The sequence below is a fragment of the Staurois parvus genome, unplaced genomic scaffold (genome assembly GCF_062004578.1).
Source record: "Staurois parvus isolate SC_StPar_1 unplaced genomic scaffold, SC_StPar_1.0 ptg000105l, whole genome shotgun sequence".
Taxonomy (NCBI): Eukaryota; Metazoa; Chordata; class Amphibia; order Anura; family Ranidae; genus Staurois; species Staurois parvus.
In genome coordinates this window covers 4,716,529-4,734,193 of record NW_028317901.1, presented here as the reverse complement: position 1 = coordinate 4,734,193, position 17,665 = coordinate 4,716,529, and the positions used below count along the sequence as shown (strand labels likewise).

General features: G+C 41.5%; 1 protein-coding gene across 2 annotated transcripts in view; it reads left to right on the top strand.

The window, feature by feature from the left end:
• The window catches only part of VPS13C (vacuolar protein sorting 13 homolog C), a 352,171-nt gene that overhangs the window by 184,853 nt on the left and 149,653 nt on the right, over positions 1 to 17,665 (top strand). For both annotated transcript variants that reach the window (XM_089671418.1, XM_089671417.1), the window contains 9 exons: positions 2,652 to 2,760; positions 3,090 to 3,226; positions 4,790 to 4,940; positions 5,052 to 5,131; positions 6,400 to 6,459; positions 7,781 to 7,949; positions 8,112 to 8,228; positions 9,622 to 9,725; positions 15,738 to 15,905. In XM_089671418.1, the coding sequence (XP_089527544.1) occupies positions 2,652 to 2,760; positions 3,090 to 3,226; positions 4,790 to 4,940; positions 5,052 to 5,131; positions 6,400 to 6,459; positions 7,781 to 7,949; positions 8,112 to 8,228; positions 9,622 to 9,725; positions 15,738 to 15,905 (1,095 nt within the window). The remainder of the gene's footprint in view (positions 1 to 2,651; positions 2,761 to 3,089; positions 3,227 to 4,789; positions 4,941 to 5,051; positions 5,132 to 6,399; positions 6,460 to 7,780; positions 7,950 to 8,111; positions 8,229 to 9,621; positions 9,726 to 15,737; positions 15,906 to 17,665) is intronic.

Below are 17,665 nucleotides of genomic sequence, written 5' to 3'. Positions count from 1 at the left end.
TTATGAAAGACCTTTAAATGAAGCCCTCCAGTGGCGCGTTGTCACTTCTGCAGGGGCTTCCACCTTTACCCGGTCTTCCTTCTGGATTCGCGGGCTGCAGCCTCTTGACTGACCGAGCCGTGATGATGTCTCGGTCGCAGCACACAGCTCTGAAGGAGCTGCAGTTCCTTCAGAGCAAATTCATCTGTGGCATCACCGGCTGCGGCTCACTAGAATATCTGTTAAACAGTGCATGTTTAGGAGATATTCATTTTACCCACAGGTAAGCTTTATTATAATTCAGGGTACCTTGGTATAATCTTAATGTTCTCTTTCAACGTGACTTTTCTTTCTGTGTCTGGTCCTACAGTCAGGTCCATAAATATTGGGACATCGACACAATTCTAACATTTTTGGCTCTATACACCACCACAATGGATTTGAAATGAAACAAACAAGATGTGCTTTAACTGCAGACTGTCCCTTTTTAATTTGAGGGTATTTACATCCAAATCAGCTGAACAGTGTAGGAATTACAACAGTTTGCATATGTGCCTCCCACTTGTTAAGGGACCAAAAGTAATGGGACAATTGGCTTCTCAGCTGTTCCATGGCCAGGTGTGTGTTATTCCCTCATTATCCCAATTACAATGACTGTATGTCCAGGAACATTCTGTAATTGGCACTCCTCAATTGCCCCTTAAATACATTTTCTCTCAGGTTTTACTGTTAGACTCTTTTGTGACTGTCCGGACTTGGGTTTCTCCACTCAGAGTCAATGGGACTCTCTTTTTTCATATGTGGGGATGTTAGTACCACTGCCTAGAACTTTTTACTCCTTATTGGCATAATGTTTCCCTAGTTTACAACCCTCAGGCTCTGCTATGAGCCCTGATAGACCCATTCTTTTCCTTTGTGAGGGTTGAGGATTGCTTGGTCCCCCTATTTTACAGGCTGAAAAGCTATTCTGCTCTCAACTCCTCAGCCATTTGGCCCTGTGTACTGGGCAACTCCATTACAGGCTTAGTACTAGAGAAGGTCACATTGCCCCCTGTTATCTATGCTTCACTTTTGTTTCTGTCTCCCTTTCAACATTTAATCTGTAGGTATTCTGGCACTTGCTTGCCTCTCTCACCATACATTTACAGTTTTCTGCATGCTCTACAGACTTTTGCTCAATGGTCTCCTAGCATCTTTGTTTCACTGATAATCACCCACTGGGCACATTCCCCTCCTTCCTTGAAGCATGCAAGTCGCTTCCCTCAGTCTCTGCAGTCAGTCCAGTGAGGGAATTCTCACCTAGTCTGATGGGGAACCTCATCTCGAAACTTGTTTCCATTTCTATCTTGCAACTTTTTCTGTTTGGAAATGACAAACACCTAGCTCTTCTTTTACTGAAGTTCTTGGTTTGGCCTTGTATATCCTCTTCCTAACAACTTGGTTCTTGCACTTCCTGTGCACTCTCTTGCAATAAGTTGCTTTTTCTTATCCCCGACTGTGGTCTTCTGTGTCCCACCAAGACCTTCTTCTTCTTCAAAGCCCCTTTCCTTTCTTATGTTATATGGAGAACAAGTATCCTGATGGCTAGTCCGCCTTCTGTAGTGCTCTTCTGGTCTTCTGTGAGAATGACGTACTCCCTTCCTCCTTCATGCCTGAAGGCATGTCAGACATCTTATGATTTACCTTTATAGGTGGAATCAGAACTGTGAAGTGGGAAATGAACCCTCTTTTCTTTCTCTCGGGGTGATCTCTCTATGGGATTCATCCCTCACCTTCCATCCTTCACCTTCCATCCAGCTGGGTGTTGATTTTGCCATTTTGTTTTAGGGCTCTTTCCCTCATGGAATAAGTCGCACCTTCCATACCTGAACCTGTTCTCCAAAGAGGATTGGATTCATGGGCTTTTTACAGTATTCTGCATCTGTTCTTTTCACAAGTTGCAAGGTCTCCACCTGATACTCTGTTCACGGTTTTTCAAAACCATTTGTTTGCTGTGTGGCTGTTTGAGACCTCTGCTGATGCGTGCTTCAGCTGCAAGTTTTTTTTTTTACTGTAAACGGTTTGGGTCCAATGACCCCTTTTAAGTTTTTTCCTGTGGGACTGTTGCTGCAGTTTGGCTATTGTGTGTTGCCACCCCTCAACTTGCTGGAATGTCCCATGGTCTAGGAATCCATTCCTGTGAATGTACTATTACTTCAACCAGCTTTGTGCTTACTAAGGCAGGCCATAGACTGTGCAAATTTCTTTCTGGGAGAAGACGGTGATTATTGCTAGTGGCTATAACCGCAGCTTGCGATGATCGCATGAAAAAGTGGGCATGCTGGTTGTACCCATGTTGATTGATTGATCAACTTTGGTAAAACCAGCATGCCCATACATGGTTAAAATCTCTACCGGTTCCTGCTGAAGCAAGGGAGATTCAAACTGTCTATGGCTAGCTTAACAGTAAATGCACTTAGGGCAAGCAGGTGTGCTACCTGTGATCTGCTGACTGACATTTGTTCACTATGTGTTTTTGGTTGGGTGACAATAGCTGCAATGTTATGCATGGGAAACACCAGTGCCTACATAACCTTGGTGAAGTATACCAAGCCATAATAAAGCATATTTGAATACATATTTTGATGCACCAGTAAAAAATACTTAATAAAATATTACTTTTTGTTCATTAGGTTTGTTTGAGCCAGGAAGATTTGAATGTTCTGTTTAGTGTTCTGGTGGAAAACCTTGGTGAAGGTGGAGAAAGTACCGCAGACCTAGAACAAGTCCCTGTCCAAAGTGGTATGTATGCATGGTGCTCTGGGATAAAAAAAGAGTGACTGTTGGGTAGATAAAGTTTTGCTTAGTAAAGAACATTGGATGTAGTTATGTTTTCTTGCATTCTGACTGTAACAGAAACATAATTTCTTCAGAATGATTGTATGTAGGCTGGTTAGTGAGCGCACTCTGATAAGGTGCTATTGCACCAAAAAGGAACCACAAACCTTTCAAATAGACTCTATCAATATGGGAGTGCAGCGCTGCACTCCTTTATTGATAGAGTCTCCAGAATGATTGTGAATTCTGTTGTCTGTTTAATCTTTGTTTAATTCATAATTATCTTTCTGCAGAGACTGTGAAATCTACACGGGATAATTTGCAAGCCTCTGTGACTAGTTTGAAACCGTCCAATGAGTCGTCATTGGACCTTGGGGTAGTGAAATCATCAGCTGCACTTAATCTTCTGCTTAATTTTGAAATTAAAAAGGTATTTTGTGATATCGTTCCTTAAAAATGTTTCCATGATATAATATTCCTCCCAACAATTAGAAGTTAAGAAGGACAACCTGAAAGGAAGAAAACATGCAGTGTGTTTTAGCACACCATGGCAGAAAGTGTTTAGTGGTTTATTGGCACTGAATATTGGGCGTGGTCTAAAGGAAATATAGTCCACTACCTCTAACTGCCCCATTAGCTCCCTTCTTACCCACACCCTCTACCTCCATACCCCTCTACAACCTTTGTAGAACTGCCAGGTTAACTCTTTTCTTTTTTCATACCCCTTCTATTTCATATCTTCCTTATGAACCCCCTCCTTAGCCCATTCCACAACCTTCTTAATAATTGTCCTAATTATCCCTTTCTCCCTCCCATCATACAACCCTAGGCTGTCTTGACAGTGTATTGTTAACCTTTTCATCTAATGCCCCTGTTCTACCTCTAACAACCCCCCTTTATTTTTAATTACATCCTGTCCTCCCTGTATGCCATTTCTCATTTTGCCCTTCCAATGTTAAGCTATTAAGCTTTTACTCTTCTTGTAATTCTTAAGCATCAGTGTCTCAAAACTCACTGTCTATACTGCTTCACTGTAAGTGAATCTGAGTGGTGGCTGTCAGGCAGGACAAGACAGTTCGCAGTACACTGCCCGCCTTATGTACAGCCATCGTCATCCTCCTATAACCTTGGAATATACTTGGAAATTCTGTTACCCTGGCATAATCTTGTCACTTTGGTGACCCTAGTGCCACCTATCTCCCTATTTTGGTTTGTCACACTCTGTATTCCACATTACCGTCTTGCCTACTGTCATCACGCAAATTTGCAGGAAAGGGGTCTGGTCATGTCTACTGAGAGCTTTCTGCTCCCTCCCTCTGCTGGGATTGGATTGCTCATGTCGGCAGAAGATCTCTCCGCTCGACAGAGCAGTAAATAAACTGAAGCCAGGTGTAGGAGTGATTGTTCCAGCACCTGGCCTGTGGCAGGATATAGCCTGGATCCACAGGATGTCAGGATTTTGTTCCATGATCATTTCCATGAAACCCAGGACTTCTGGGAGGTATAATATAAGACTCACATTGTTTTTGCTGTTTAGAGACTGCATTACTAAAATTATACTGCTATATAAGTCTGCTTGCTGGGTATTGTTCTGGACATTAGTACTGAAAATTTTTATAGATGGGCAACTCCTATCATATTGATTAGTGGTTCCAAATTAATAACTGCAGTATGGAACAGACGCAAAAAGATACATTCAGCATCTTTCCAAATAACTATTCTGTTTATTCAGGGCATTTGAAATGGTTTTATACACATGATTACGTAGGTATCGGATTAATATTACAATTGTACTTTTTTGGTAACAAGGGGCGTTACATAGGCAGGCTAATTTCTAATCAGGACTTGAAAGAATGGAAACATGTAATGAAAACATTGTCATTGCGCACAATGAGTGCAGTATGCAATACATAATAATAGAATACAATTTTATGCAGAATTTACAAATATCATTTATAGATGTATACGATTAACTTTTGTCCTGTCTCCCAAGGTTATTGTACAGTTGATGAGGCAAGCAAGAGGTTCCCCTCTTCATGTTGTCCAGATTTCGCAGCTTGGAGCAGAGACAAGAGTAGGGATCCATGAAATGACAGCAACAGTATATCTTCAAAAGATCAGCATGACTTGCAATGACTTCAAGGGTGAGTTTGTAATCACTGACCCTTTATCTATTGCAGGATGATTAAGATATTTGTTTTATGTACTGACCTAAATTTGCACATTATAACTTTTTTTTTTTTGTAACAATATAGGATCTGCTGGAGGGCCTCTGCTTCTTGTCAACTCATCTGATGACACCAAAGAACATCTTCTAAAAATGGAATATGTGAAGGTTTGATGGTCATTTCTGTTTGGGTGGAAACCTGTTGTTGTTCTTATATCAGATCTATATAACACAGTTTGTGCAGTGCATTACAATATAAAGGGAGACAGTACAGTTACAATACAATTTAAAACAAGAGGATTAGGAGGGCCCTGCTTGTGAGAACTTAAAGTAGAATTCTGGGCTTTACCTAACTAGTCTTAAGAACATTCCCTCCTCCCCCCTAACTTCTATACTAACTAACTCTTGTAAGAAGGATGTCTATACTTGCCTATTTTCATCCTACTCCGGTTCAGTGATCCGACTCCTCTGTGTCAGCCAGTGGTCGCTGCAGGGGAGAAGGAAAGAGTACAAACAACAAATGGGCCATGGGAGCCTATGGGTGATGTCATCACTCTCCGGCATAAATAGCCATTGTCAAACATGCTCTCCTCTGCAGCCAGTGCTAGATGACACACGGGAGATCATATGACCGGATTGGAGCAGCCTGAAGTATATACATCTTTATTACACAGGTTAGTTAGTGTAGGTGATAGGAGTTTGGGAGGGAGCATTTGTAAGACTAGTTGAGTAAAGACTGGAATGCTATTTTAAAATTTAAAAGGAAGGGCCATGTTCTACAACAAGGTAACAACTTTGTGGGCATGTATTGATGGAGAAAGTAAAAGTTGAGTTGTTTGGTAGAAGAGGGATAGACTTCTCTGAAAAGATCAGTTTTCAGGGATTACCGAACAGTACACAGAGAGTAAGAGCCAGTCAGACAAACTAGGCTAAAGAAGAGAATGGGATAGGCTCTGGAGAAGTCTTTGAGGCAAACATGGGTGGAGATGATGAGGAAGCTAGAATGCAAGGTGGTCTTGGGAGGAGCGAAGTGGACATTTTGGATGGTAAAGGGAGATTAGGGCAGATGCTTTTTATTAAAAGAATGGTAATGATTTTATTAGTTTCCCCCGTGTTAACTGTTTTATATTTGGCTTTTGTAATGCCATTATTATCGGATTTCATTGAGTAGGATTTATGAATGAATATGGGGAACATAGTGGGAGGTGACTGTGATGCTGTTCCTTTATGGCTGTCAGCTTTATGTGGTATTTTATTTATTTCCATTCAAATTCCACATGTAACTTCCACCCAAATCTGTGTTGGAACTAACACAAAACCAACGACAATCCCTATTTAGATTTTTACTGTGGCTTTGCAATTGATTTATGTTCAGTTTGTGTTATTTTATACCCCTAAACATTTTTAATCTCAGATATCTAAATTCTCTTCCTTAGGCTGATCGTAATGGACCAGGTTTTAAAACCATCCACAACAATACTGTTCAGCGCTTGAGTGTAAGTACATAGTTAGTCTGGTTGAAAAAAGACAAAAGTCCATCTAGTTCAACCATAAAAAAAAGTTATAATCCTATACCCACAGTTGATCTAGAGGAAGGCAAAAAAAAAACCCAGCAAAGCATGAATCAATTTGCTCTTGCAGGGGAAGAAATTTTTTCCTGACCCCCTGAGAGGCAATCAGATATTTCCTGGGTCAACTTTACCTATAAATGTTAGTATCCAGTTATATTGTTGGTATCTAGGAAATAATCCAGGCCTTTAGATGCAACTTTTTTTTTTCTTTTTTTAAACATTTGTTTTATTTTGTCAACTGGGAAGCAAAACTTCAAATTATTAGAGTTTGAAAATTAATTGGTTTTTAATTGACCTTTTGCAGTTCTCTTCAACTCCATCAAGTTTTTGTGCTGGTCCACACAGAAATTGCACAGGAAAGCGATCCATGCTTCTGTGCAATTCAGTGCGATGCGATTTTCAGCCCATTTATTTGAATGGACTGAAATCACACTGGATCACACCAATAGTAGTGAATGCACTACTTTTAAAAATGCATCGCAACCAGATTGCATGGTACTGCAGATCAGATGCAGGCAAATGGACTGCATTTGTGATCTGCATATAGGGTGTCAATATGAATCTGTTGACACCCACAATAGATCATACACCTAGTGCGTTTGGACCGTGGTGCAGGAAACATGCATGGAATGCTTGTTTGCAGCACCGCATTCCCGTGTGAATGGGCACTTAGTTCTGTGTGTCAATATTTTATTTTTTTTAACTGGATTTTTCCATTTCTCCCTTTGGTTACATGCACTACGTATCTAACTGTAGACAGTAAATGTTAGTCCTTTATTATATTGTTATATCACAACTCCAGCCAAAACGTTTTTTTTTTATTTTGGACAGTGGCAAAGACTTATAACCACTGTCAGATTTTTATTTGCTGTCCTCATTGAGGAGACTTTTCCCCTCACTCCCTGTTGGGATGGGAAATCACTGTAGTTGGGAACAAACAAAACACTTTTTTTTTTGTTTCTCCTACTCTTGTGCATAGCAGACTTACGGTACCTTTTCATGGGTTATAAATTATGTGTTGACTATCTACACTCATGTAAATGATTTTCTTGAAAAACTTGCCAAGACAGCTTGGTGTTCTTGGGTTGTGATAAATTGCACATCATATAAATTGTCTGATTATTTAAATGTTTAGTACAGACATCTTGTATCTTTATTTTTTTTAAATCGTTTATTTGTATCTGTAAAGTAAGGTATTTGAATGTGCAGTAGTTGCTCATATATATATATTACTGTTCTTTGACAGGCTTCCATGACTTCACTTGACCTAACTCTTCACACTCAAGCCTTGCTTTCCTTAATGAATTTCATGTCTGGTGCCATCCCATCTGGTGAGACCAGTGTGGCTGAGAAAACCAAGGAATTGAAGTCAAGCTTGGGAAGACGGAAGAGTATCAGCACTAAGCCTGATATTGGTAATTCTGGTACTACAGCAGTATGTGGTAGGGCTGGGAAAAATTCAGTAACTGGGATACAAAATGTTAATACAGAAAATACTGTATACACTTCTTTAAGTATTTATTGGAGAGCACATAAGTGAAAGTGCTGAAGTAAAATGTATGTGTCTGTGTTTTCAGCTGTTCCTGCCGCAAAAGAGGAAGATATTATTGACATGAAGCTTTCAGCCACATTAAATGCCTTTAATGTTTTTATTTGTGATGAATCGTGTAACATTGCTGATATTAGGATCCAAGGTACGTCCTTAACAGCTGTCTAGTAGTAAATGTATAAACATGGGTGTTGTCAGGTCAGAGTTGTTTGTTTGCTGGACACTGCAGTATGTTCCTGAAGCAAACCTACACACACACACACTATCCACACTAACATATTTACATTCACTGAACAAGCAGTAAAAACACTTTAAATCAAGCCCATCTCTGTTTCTATGAGCATCGGTGATAAATTCGTTTTCAAAGTCCACTGATTTTTTAGAAATGTGTTTGTTACAACAGAACCTTGGCAACATACGAACCGTACATGTTGTAGCTAAGTAGATCTACATAATGTTTGCTTTTGGATTATCCAGTTTACAAATTTGTTTTGTAAATCTGGTTGTACTGTTGAAGCAATAGGTTTCAGCAGTTTTTTCCCAAAAACATATTTCTTTCTCTTCCAAGGTGATTGTAGCCATATTAGTGCACTTGTGACAGAAACAATTGAGTACTGTCTGTGATACTTTTTTTTTTATATGCACTAACATACAATTTTTCAGGACAAGCTTTCGAGGTGTACCCCCTTCTTCAAGGTCCAAGCAGTACTAAATCGCAAAGTTTTAGCAGAATGTTAAAATAAGACCGTCTGAGTTTTTTTTTGTTTGTTTTTTCACTCAGAGATTCTTATTTTAACATTCTGCTAAAACATTAAATGTTGTGTATTAGTACTACTTGGACCTTGAATAAGTGGGTACAACCCCAAAACTTATCCTGAAAAATTGTATGTTAGTGCAAATAAAAAAAGTATCATGGACGGTACTCGGTTGTTTCTTTCTCATCCAAAAAACTGTAGGCCAGCCCAGGGTTTACTCCTACTACCAGCATGCAGAGCGAGATTGCACAGTCCCAGGTTGTTTGGCGGTCTGAAGATGATTGAGTACAAACCTGTAAATGCTTGTGTAATATCGCAAAAAATATTGTGCAAATTGCAGTAACCAGTACGTGACCAGTCCAAATGTACCTTTAACTGCAGTACAAAGTAAAATCTTGTTCACAGTTACAGTATATTTAACTTTGAACATCATTTCTTTGCACTGAAGCACCCAATGTTAATGCGCTTTGCACGTTGGCATTGATATTTTAACTTCTTGCACAGCATTATTAAATATTCTATATAATTTGACATGCAAAATCAAATCACAATACATTTAACATTAAAATATGTGCCTAGAAATGTTGCAATAATTGCATTATATGACACAATAAAGTAACATATTTTAGTCTACAGTACAATGTCATAATTACTCACTGGATTGTGTAAACTCCTAGAAATCATTGATATAAGACCTGTACATGCATGGTAGCTAAGGTCTCATACATTACACATATGATACAATGCGTTGTTATTGCTGAAATTGATTTAATTTGCTCTTAGGTATGGATGCATCTTACGCTGTGCAGGCCAGTAAGAAGGATCTCTATGCCCGTCTTCGAGACATTGTAGTCATCAATGTGGATCCAAAAACAATCCATCATAAGGTAAAAAAAGTTTTTTTAAGAAATGATGCCTGAAGGTCATATTTGTATCTTGTAAACTTTCTGACAGGCACAACATTAGCATTATATTTTTAAAATAAATTTTTCTGTCTGTGGGTATCCTTATAATACTGTTTTTGCTGGTGTAAGCCTCCAAGGGAATTCTACAGTGGTTTATTTTAAAACGTGTGAATCTGATCCGCTTAAAATTGTCTTACCAATACGCGTTTAAAATGGTCATCATAATCAAAAGCAATATCAAAGTACCTCTTAGTAAATGTTTAAAATAGTCATAATATGTATTTTCTGAAAAGACAATATATTATCACTGTTTTCGATTTACTAGCCACCTCCACCCAAAAATTTGGGTTGAATCACTTGCTGGCTTCTTGTATCTCACCAGAAGTTCAGTGCCAATTTGACAGGTACCACTCCCACTTCCGCTGTGGTTGTCCTTCCCCCACCCTCGTAGTTTTCTGGGACACTTGACAGGTTCGGTGAACCTGGTGGGTTTAAGGACACCGTGGTATCGAGGGGCAGGTGAGTGTCTGTAGTTGCTGACTGGACCTCAGTTTTAAGTCTTTACAGCTCATGTTGTTACTGCACCACCATCGTGAAATCAGGAGTCACTTCCTGATCACTCCTAGCTAGAGTATTTTCAGCCATGTGTCCAGTGGTAGAGCCCCCCCCCTCCCCCAACTGGTATCCTTCAAGTGTAGGATGCACTGCACCATTGGTGTGATACGACTGTGCTATTGTACATACTCCTTGTGTCATCTTCTTCTTTCTTTTCTTTTCTGGTCCTTCTGTTTTTGTTTTATAAGGGGTTTCAGGACGAACTGACGAATTGATGGCTGACTTATGCTTTTTCTGCTGAGCGTGCTGCGCCGATCCCGCCATGGCCTCATCTCTCTTGAAAGTACATTTACAAAATATTCAAGGCTCCAATTTGCCTCAGGAGTGGTCTAAAGTTTTTCATCACCTCAAATCGCAACAAATTGATGTGGTATGTTTGCAGAAAACCATGTTTTCTCAGTCCTCTGCCCTATGGTATCTTTTGCCTCATTATTCCACTTTTTACACGGCCTCGGCTCCTGAGAAATGCTGGGGTGTGTTGATGGCTTTCAAACGCAATCTCCCCTTCGTCTGTGATCGGAATATAGCGGACCCCACAGGCAGGTACCTGCTCCTGCTGGGCACCCTCTGGGACCAGGAGGTTACTTTTGTCTCTTACTACGCCCCCAGTCGCTTTCAGCATAAATGTTTTTCTCATCTTTGCACCATCATTTCCCGACACTCCAAGGGTCTTCTTTTGGGAGATTCAAATGTTACCTTGGATTCCGCCTTGGATAGGCGCTATGCCCGGGGGGGTGGCCCCTTCTCACAACTTAATGTTAGAGGAACGTATGCGCTCTTTCTTGCAGACTGCGGGGCTGGCGGACGTTTGGAGGGAACTATACCCAACTGAGCGCGACTTTACATTCTACTGAAATCCCCATGACAGTTTTTACAGAATTGACCATGTATTTATGCATGTCCGACAGCTTCCCTTGGTCAGGCGGATATCTGTCCCCTGAAAATTTTTATTGTATAGGGCACGCTTGTTGGAGCCCAACCTCTATAGCTGTAGGATAAAGGTGCCAGATGGATACCAGGGATGGATGGGAGCAGTAACACTGAGGCAGCTCTTCTTAGAGTGGAAGCAAGGCTCTAATGCAGTAACAAGAACAAGAGAGGAAGGCGCCTCTAAGTGCAGTATTGACAATTTATTTAGTTGACTAAATAAATTGCCAATACTGCACTTAGAGGTGCCTTCCTCTCTTTTTCTGGATATCTGTCCCCTCCCCGCCCTGGTCAGACCATGATCCCCTGGTTTTACTCCTTGCCCTCTCGGGGTTGGTACGACGCCCCTTTCACTGGCGCATTAACAAATCTTTATTGACCACTCAGGTTACCTGCCAACAAATAGAATCTTTCTTACATATATACTTTGTGGAAAACTCGGGATCTGTCTCTTCGGCAGTGCCCCTGTGGGAGGCACATAAAGCCACGGTGCGGGGTCACATTATACAGCTGGCAGAGGCTCGAAGTGGAAGCGCCGTCTTTTGGATCTTCATTCTCTACTGGCCTTGCAGATGCTCATTGGAAGTCACTCCCATCCGCGGCCCATAAATGCACGCGGGGCGCTCTGGCAGCAGAGTTGGACCTACTTGCTTCTCTGGAGGCTGAACAGGCCCTGCGTTGGACCAAACATAAATTTTTTTCCTGTGCTAATAAGCCGGGTCCGATGCTGGCCAGGAAATTTAATTCTGTGGGGAAAACCCACAAACCGATCCGATTGCGATTTCCTGCAGGTGGCTGTACTTCCAATCCCCAGCACATTGTTCCCGTTTCGCAGACTTCTTTTCACACCTTTACACTAAACCAGATCCTTTCCCTGTGGCTCGGACAGAGACATTCTTTCAAGATCTCTGACTTCCTGGATTGTCCGAAGCGGCGCAGATGGCCCTCAACGCCAGTGTAACCGTATCGGAAGTGCTTCAAGCTATCAAATCTCAACGGTCCACCGCGGGCCCGGGTCCTGACAGCTTTCCAGTCTCTTATAAGAAATTTGCAACCTTGTTGGCGCCCTTCTTGGCTGATTATTTCATTGAGTTACGACAGTGCTCTTTGCCCTCTCCAGACGTGCTCAGAGCTCATATCTCAATGATTCCTAAGACGACAGATGAAGTGCAGGAACTGCAAGCCTTTTGGCCCATTTCTATTCTTAATGGAGATCTGAAGATATTGGGCAAGATCCTTTGTTTTCGTATCAATAAATATTTGCGCAGTCTGGTCCACAGGGACCAAGTAGGTTTTGTCCCCGGGATGCTGGTGGGTGATAACATTCGTAAAGTGGTCCACCTTATACACCTTCTACAACAGCAGAAAATCCCGGGATTCTTACTGTCCTTAGACATATATAAAGCTTTTGATTCTCTATCCTGGGAATATGTGCGGTTTGTGCTGTCTCGTTGGGGCTTTGGGAATTCTATTCTCTCTTGGATTCAAACCTTGTGTTCTTTAGCTTTGGTTAAATACGCTGGGTATTTCTCAGATCCCTTTCCTTTTTGGCGAGGGATGAGACAGGGATGCCCCCTGTCCCCGGTGCTCTTTGTCCTGGCACTTGAGCCGCTGGCTTTCACGCTCGGGGCTGATTGTAATATATCAGGTGTTCCATACGCGGGACAGGAACTTGAAGTTGAACCTTTTTGCAGACGATGCCCTCTTGACTCTCACTAATACCCTGATGACGCTCCCAAATTTTCAACAGTTTCTTGCGTGCTTCTCCTTGATTTTGGGTCTCCGTATTAATTTGGATAAGACTGTCGCTATCAATATTTTTTTGACCTCAGATTTGGTTTCGCACCTACAATCCCACTTCCCTTACAAATGGGCTTCCTCTTTACTTGAATACCTAGACATTCACTTGACCCCCACCTCTGGCTTGTTGTTTGCTGCAAACTATTATTCATTGCTTCACTCTGTGTCCTCTCTTATGCACTCCTGGCAATTTCCGCACCTGTCTTGGATAGGACGGGTTAATTCCGTGAAAATGACTATCCTGCCTAAATTGTTCTATTTTTGCACCCTCTCTGTGTGGGTTTCGCCTCATTTCCTTTGGTCGATTCAGGCGAGGATTATGCGATCTATCTGGGCCGACAGGTGCCCCAGAGTCTCTAGAAATACGCTTTTTGTCCATAGACTCCAGGAAGTCTTAGGGTGCCTAATGTAACCAAGTATTACCAGGCGAGGCAGAATGCCCCATTGTCTTATGTTGCACGCTTCCTCTGACGTTCCTCTCTGGGTCCTGCTGGAACTACCTAATTGTGCCCCTATTGCAACTATTGACGCTTCTATAACCGATTTTTGCTCCATGGCCTACAAGTGTGGGACTCGGTACGTTACTCCAGTGGCTTGATGTCACCTTTCCTACCTTTTTGCTCCCAATTATTAACAACCCTCTCTTCCCACTGGGTTTGGATCAACCAAGGGCGTTCTCTTGGTGTGTGTCCAATGGTTTTTTTTGCAGGTGCGACACTTTTTGACTTCTCGGTCCTTTCCCACCTGGAATTCTCTTCAGGAGTCAAAGGATGTCCCTCAGGTGGAATTTTTTCATTACCTTCAATTGCTGCACTGGCTGACCTCACTGCGGGGCACTTCCGCTTTCCCGTATCAGAAATCTGCCTTTGAACAGCCTTGCCAACAGCGTCCATGCGCCCTGGGCCTTATTTCCTTTCTTTATGCAGCTTTGAATAGACACTCAACGCATACTTCTCTCTCATATGTCGCTCAGTGGGAGCGTGACCTGGGGGTGGTCGTGGATCTGGAGGATTGGAATAGGGCCTGGTCATGTATAGCTAAATGTTCATTTAATACAGCCACGCTGGAGGCGGCATACAAAGTATTCTTTAGTTGGTATTGGGTCCCGGCTCATTTGGCCCAGGCGAACCCTGCCTGCAGTGATCGATGCTTTCGGGGTTGTGGTCATCGTGGAGATGTGTTTCATATCTGGTAGTCATGCCAGAAACTGATTAGTTTTTGTTCTCATGCAATTGGCCTCCCCTTCACCTTGTTCCATCTCTCCATACGCGGGGATGCTCAGTACGCTTTGCTGCATTGTCCCATACCGGGCCTGTTACTTCACCAGCAGAAGTTAGCTTCCTATTTTGTTCTTGTCGTCCACTAGAACAATTGCTCAGGCATGGAAGAGCCCTTCTGTCCCTCTTTAGGGGGTGCGGGACCGTATGACCACTCTGATGCTCAATAAACAGATGTCGAGTATCTGTAACGACTCCCAATGGAAATTTGTGAAAATATGGGAGCTGTGGTTGACATATGCTTTTCCCACAGTCCCCCCGTCTAGTCTGGGTTTGTGATGTTGTTCGGTATTGGCGATCCCGGACCCCTGCTCCTGGTCTTGTCTTCTTCCTTTTCCACTCCTCTTTCCTTTCTATTTTTGTTTGTCTTTTGTGAGGTGGTGGATAGCTGCCTTTGGTTTGAGCTACCGTCCATGTTATATCACTGTGTTTGTAATCTATGTGCCATTGATAGCCCCTGTGTGGGCGCACCTTTTGCTCTGATGGTGGTAGAGCACGGTTTTCTTTACTTTTTATGCTCAATTGATAGCCCCGGCGTGGGCGTGTCTTGTTGCTCACGTCTTTTTGAAATGTTTACAGATTAATAAAGACCATTGAAATACAAAAGCTGCTGTGTAAACTCCAGAGTGGACCTTTTTTTGGCCCCCACATGGCAATATTTGGGCTTGGCAATTGGCTGCTCAGGTTCCTATTGCTGTATTGTTGGAGGAATAGAAGAGGAAAATTGTAAAATATTAAAGTGGTTGTAAACCCTTACATACAGTATACCTAGTGAAGTGACTAGCCTCAGGTGATGGCCAGAGATCAAACAAATCCTCCTACATATGTGGTACCAGTTTATCTGCAGCCCTTTCCTCTCTACAGTCTTCTAAAACACACATTTTACACACCATCTCTCATGAAGAAGAACAAGACAGCAGAGTGAAATCACACTCAGTGCTTTGGATAGAGACAAGCACACAATATAGACGGATGTGCTTTGTTCATATTTCATGTCTGGGGTTTATAACCAATTTAAACAATATAGCGTTGTAACTGTATTTATATGGTGCCATATTATACTGCTTGATACAAAGTACATAGAACTGTTCACATTGGTCCCTGTTCCCAAAAAAGAGCACACCATCCCATACTGTCCCATGAACACATGCTAGGGCCTGTTTGGGAGAAAAACAGTTTAAAATACCAGTATGTTTGGGATTGTGGGAAAAACCAGAGCAATTGACAGAAACTCATGCAACCATGGGAATAACATACAGAGCACAAGGGATCTAGCCATCTGTGCTGACTTACATGTTGAAAATGTGTGTGTCTTTCCTGTACTTTTGTTTTATTATTGTTACATAGCTTAAACATTATCATCTGGTCTTCATAGGCTGTCTACATATTGGGAGAAGAAGTGTTCAGCTTGCAAATGACGTTGTTTCCAGATGCTACAGAAGGTGCTGCTTACTCAGATATGTCTGCAGTAGATGGCAAAGTCTTACTGAGGGTGGGCTGTATACACATTGTGTGTTTATATAAGTTCCTCATGTCACTCTTGGTAAGTATTCTTTGTGCTCTAATTGAGTATATTGGGTCTAATATCAAGGTTTAAAGAGGAGTACCAGACAAGAACCTGAATACAAGTTCAAATACTTATATGAAATGCATAGGGTTTGTATTTCACCTCCTCCAGTTTTTCAGCGAAATTTTACCAAGAACAAATTAGAAAATAAAAAGGCACATATATTCCATCTGAATAAATATGCTACCAAAATAATGTCTGCTGTAAATTGCCATCAGCAATTGTTCCTGTTTTCTTCTTGCTGGAGACTGCCATTTTGCTGCAGCCCAGAGCCCCTGAGCGGCTGTAAATCTTTAGACCATCAGCAGTGCTAAAAATTAGAGCAACTGAGCTTGTGCAGAGTATAGACACTTTTTTATAAAGTACCTGTAAAAAAAAAAAAAAAAAAAGTCAGCCTGAAGTGTTCTAGCAGGACTTAATTTGCTGACTAAAGTTTCACTTTAAGCATTCGATTGCTCAGGAGACATGTCCAGCACACTGATGAGTGTTTCCTGCTGTCAACAAACTGTGTTTGACTGGTCTACACCATGCAATAGAGTATGATTGGCAGCTTGTGCTGGCTGTTCTCCTAGTCTAAACACATTTGTGGAAGAAGCTAATTTAAAGACCACTTTGGATAGTTATACTAGTTGCATAAAAAAAATGTATAACTACATTAATTGGCTTGGTGGGACAGCATTGTAGCATGAATAGGATGTGTATGACCTAACTCCCACAGTCATATAATCATTTCGATGTAACTTGTTTAAACGTAGAGGCACAGTTGCATGGTCATGTTTTGAGTTCTGCTATACATATAGGATTAGTCGAAAGGGGAGGGGGGGGTCAAAACATGTAAGAAAATATTAAAGTTCAGGCTGGCCCCTTTTGCGGGTATAGCTATAGTAATGTAAAACATTAAAAATAAGTGCCTATACTGTTTAAAATCCAGTGATATACCGTCTCGCACTGCTCTGCACATGCTCAGTTGCTCTCCATTTTTAGGCACTTTTAGGCACTGACACATTTGTAGAGGCCGATCTGCTGACAGCCTTAAGGTGGAATTAAACCTTCCTATCCTTTATAGTCAAGGAAGCTGCTTCTGTTTGATCTGCAACTGCCATGGTGCTGCGCATGTGATCAGTTATGACACCAATCATTTGATGGTTTGACAGTTTGGTTGAGGAAACAAGCAAATGTGACAGATATCAATCCCTGCATTCCAGGAATGTAACTTGTTTGAAACTGTTAAATTGATGAGTTTAGTTCCGCTATATGGTTTAATTCTGCTCTGGGGCCTGGGCTTCAGCAAAATGGCATCCTCCAGCAAGAAGAAACAGGAGCAATGCTGGAGGCAATTTACTGCAAACACTAATTTTGGTAGCATAATGTGGAATGTATGTTTCTTGCTATAGAACATTATTTTTTATCCAGTTGTTATGGGTAAAGTTCCACTTTATAGTTGTGTACCTACTTATTGCTAAGTGTTAAGGTGGTTGGGATCTGTGGTTTAAATTGGGGAAGTGGTTTAATATATTCTAGAAGCCAAAGAGTATACACCATGGTTTCTCAACCATGATTCCATGGATCCCTAGGGTTACTTCATGGGTTGCTAGAGGTTCCTTGAGCAATGAGCAATATTTTCCCCTCTGATAAGTTCCCACTGACACCATTGATCTTTTTAAGCTTTCTGTAATAGGGTAATTCTCCCCAATAACAAGTGTAAGGAACTTTCTTCCCACTGACGTCACACTAAT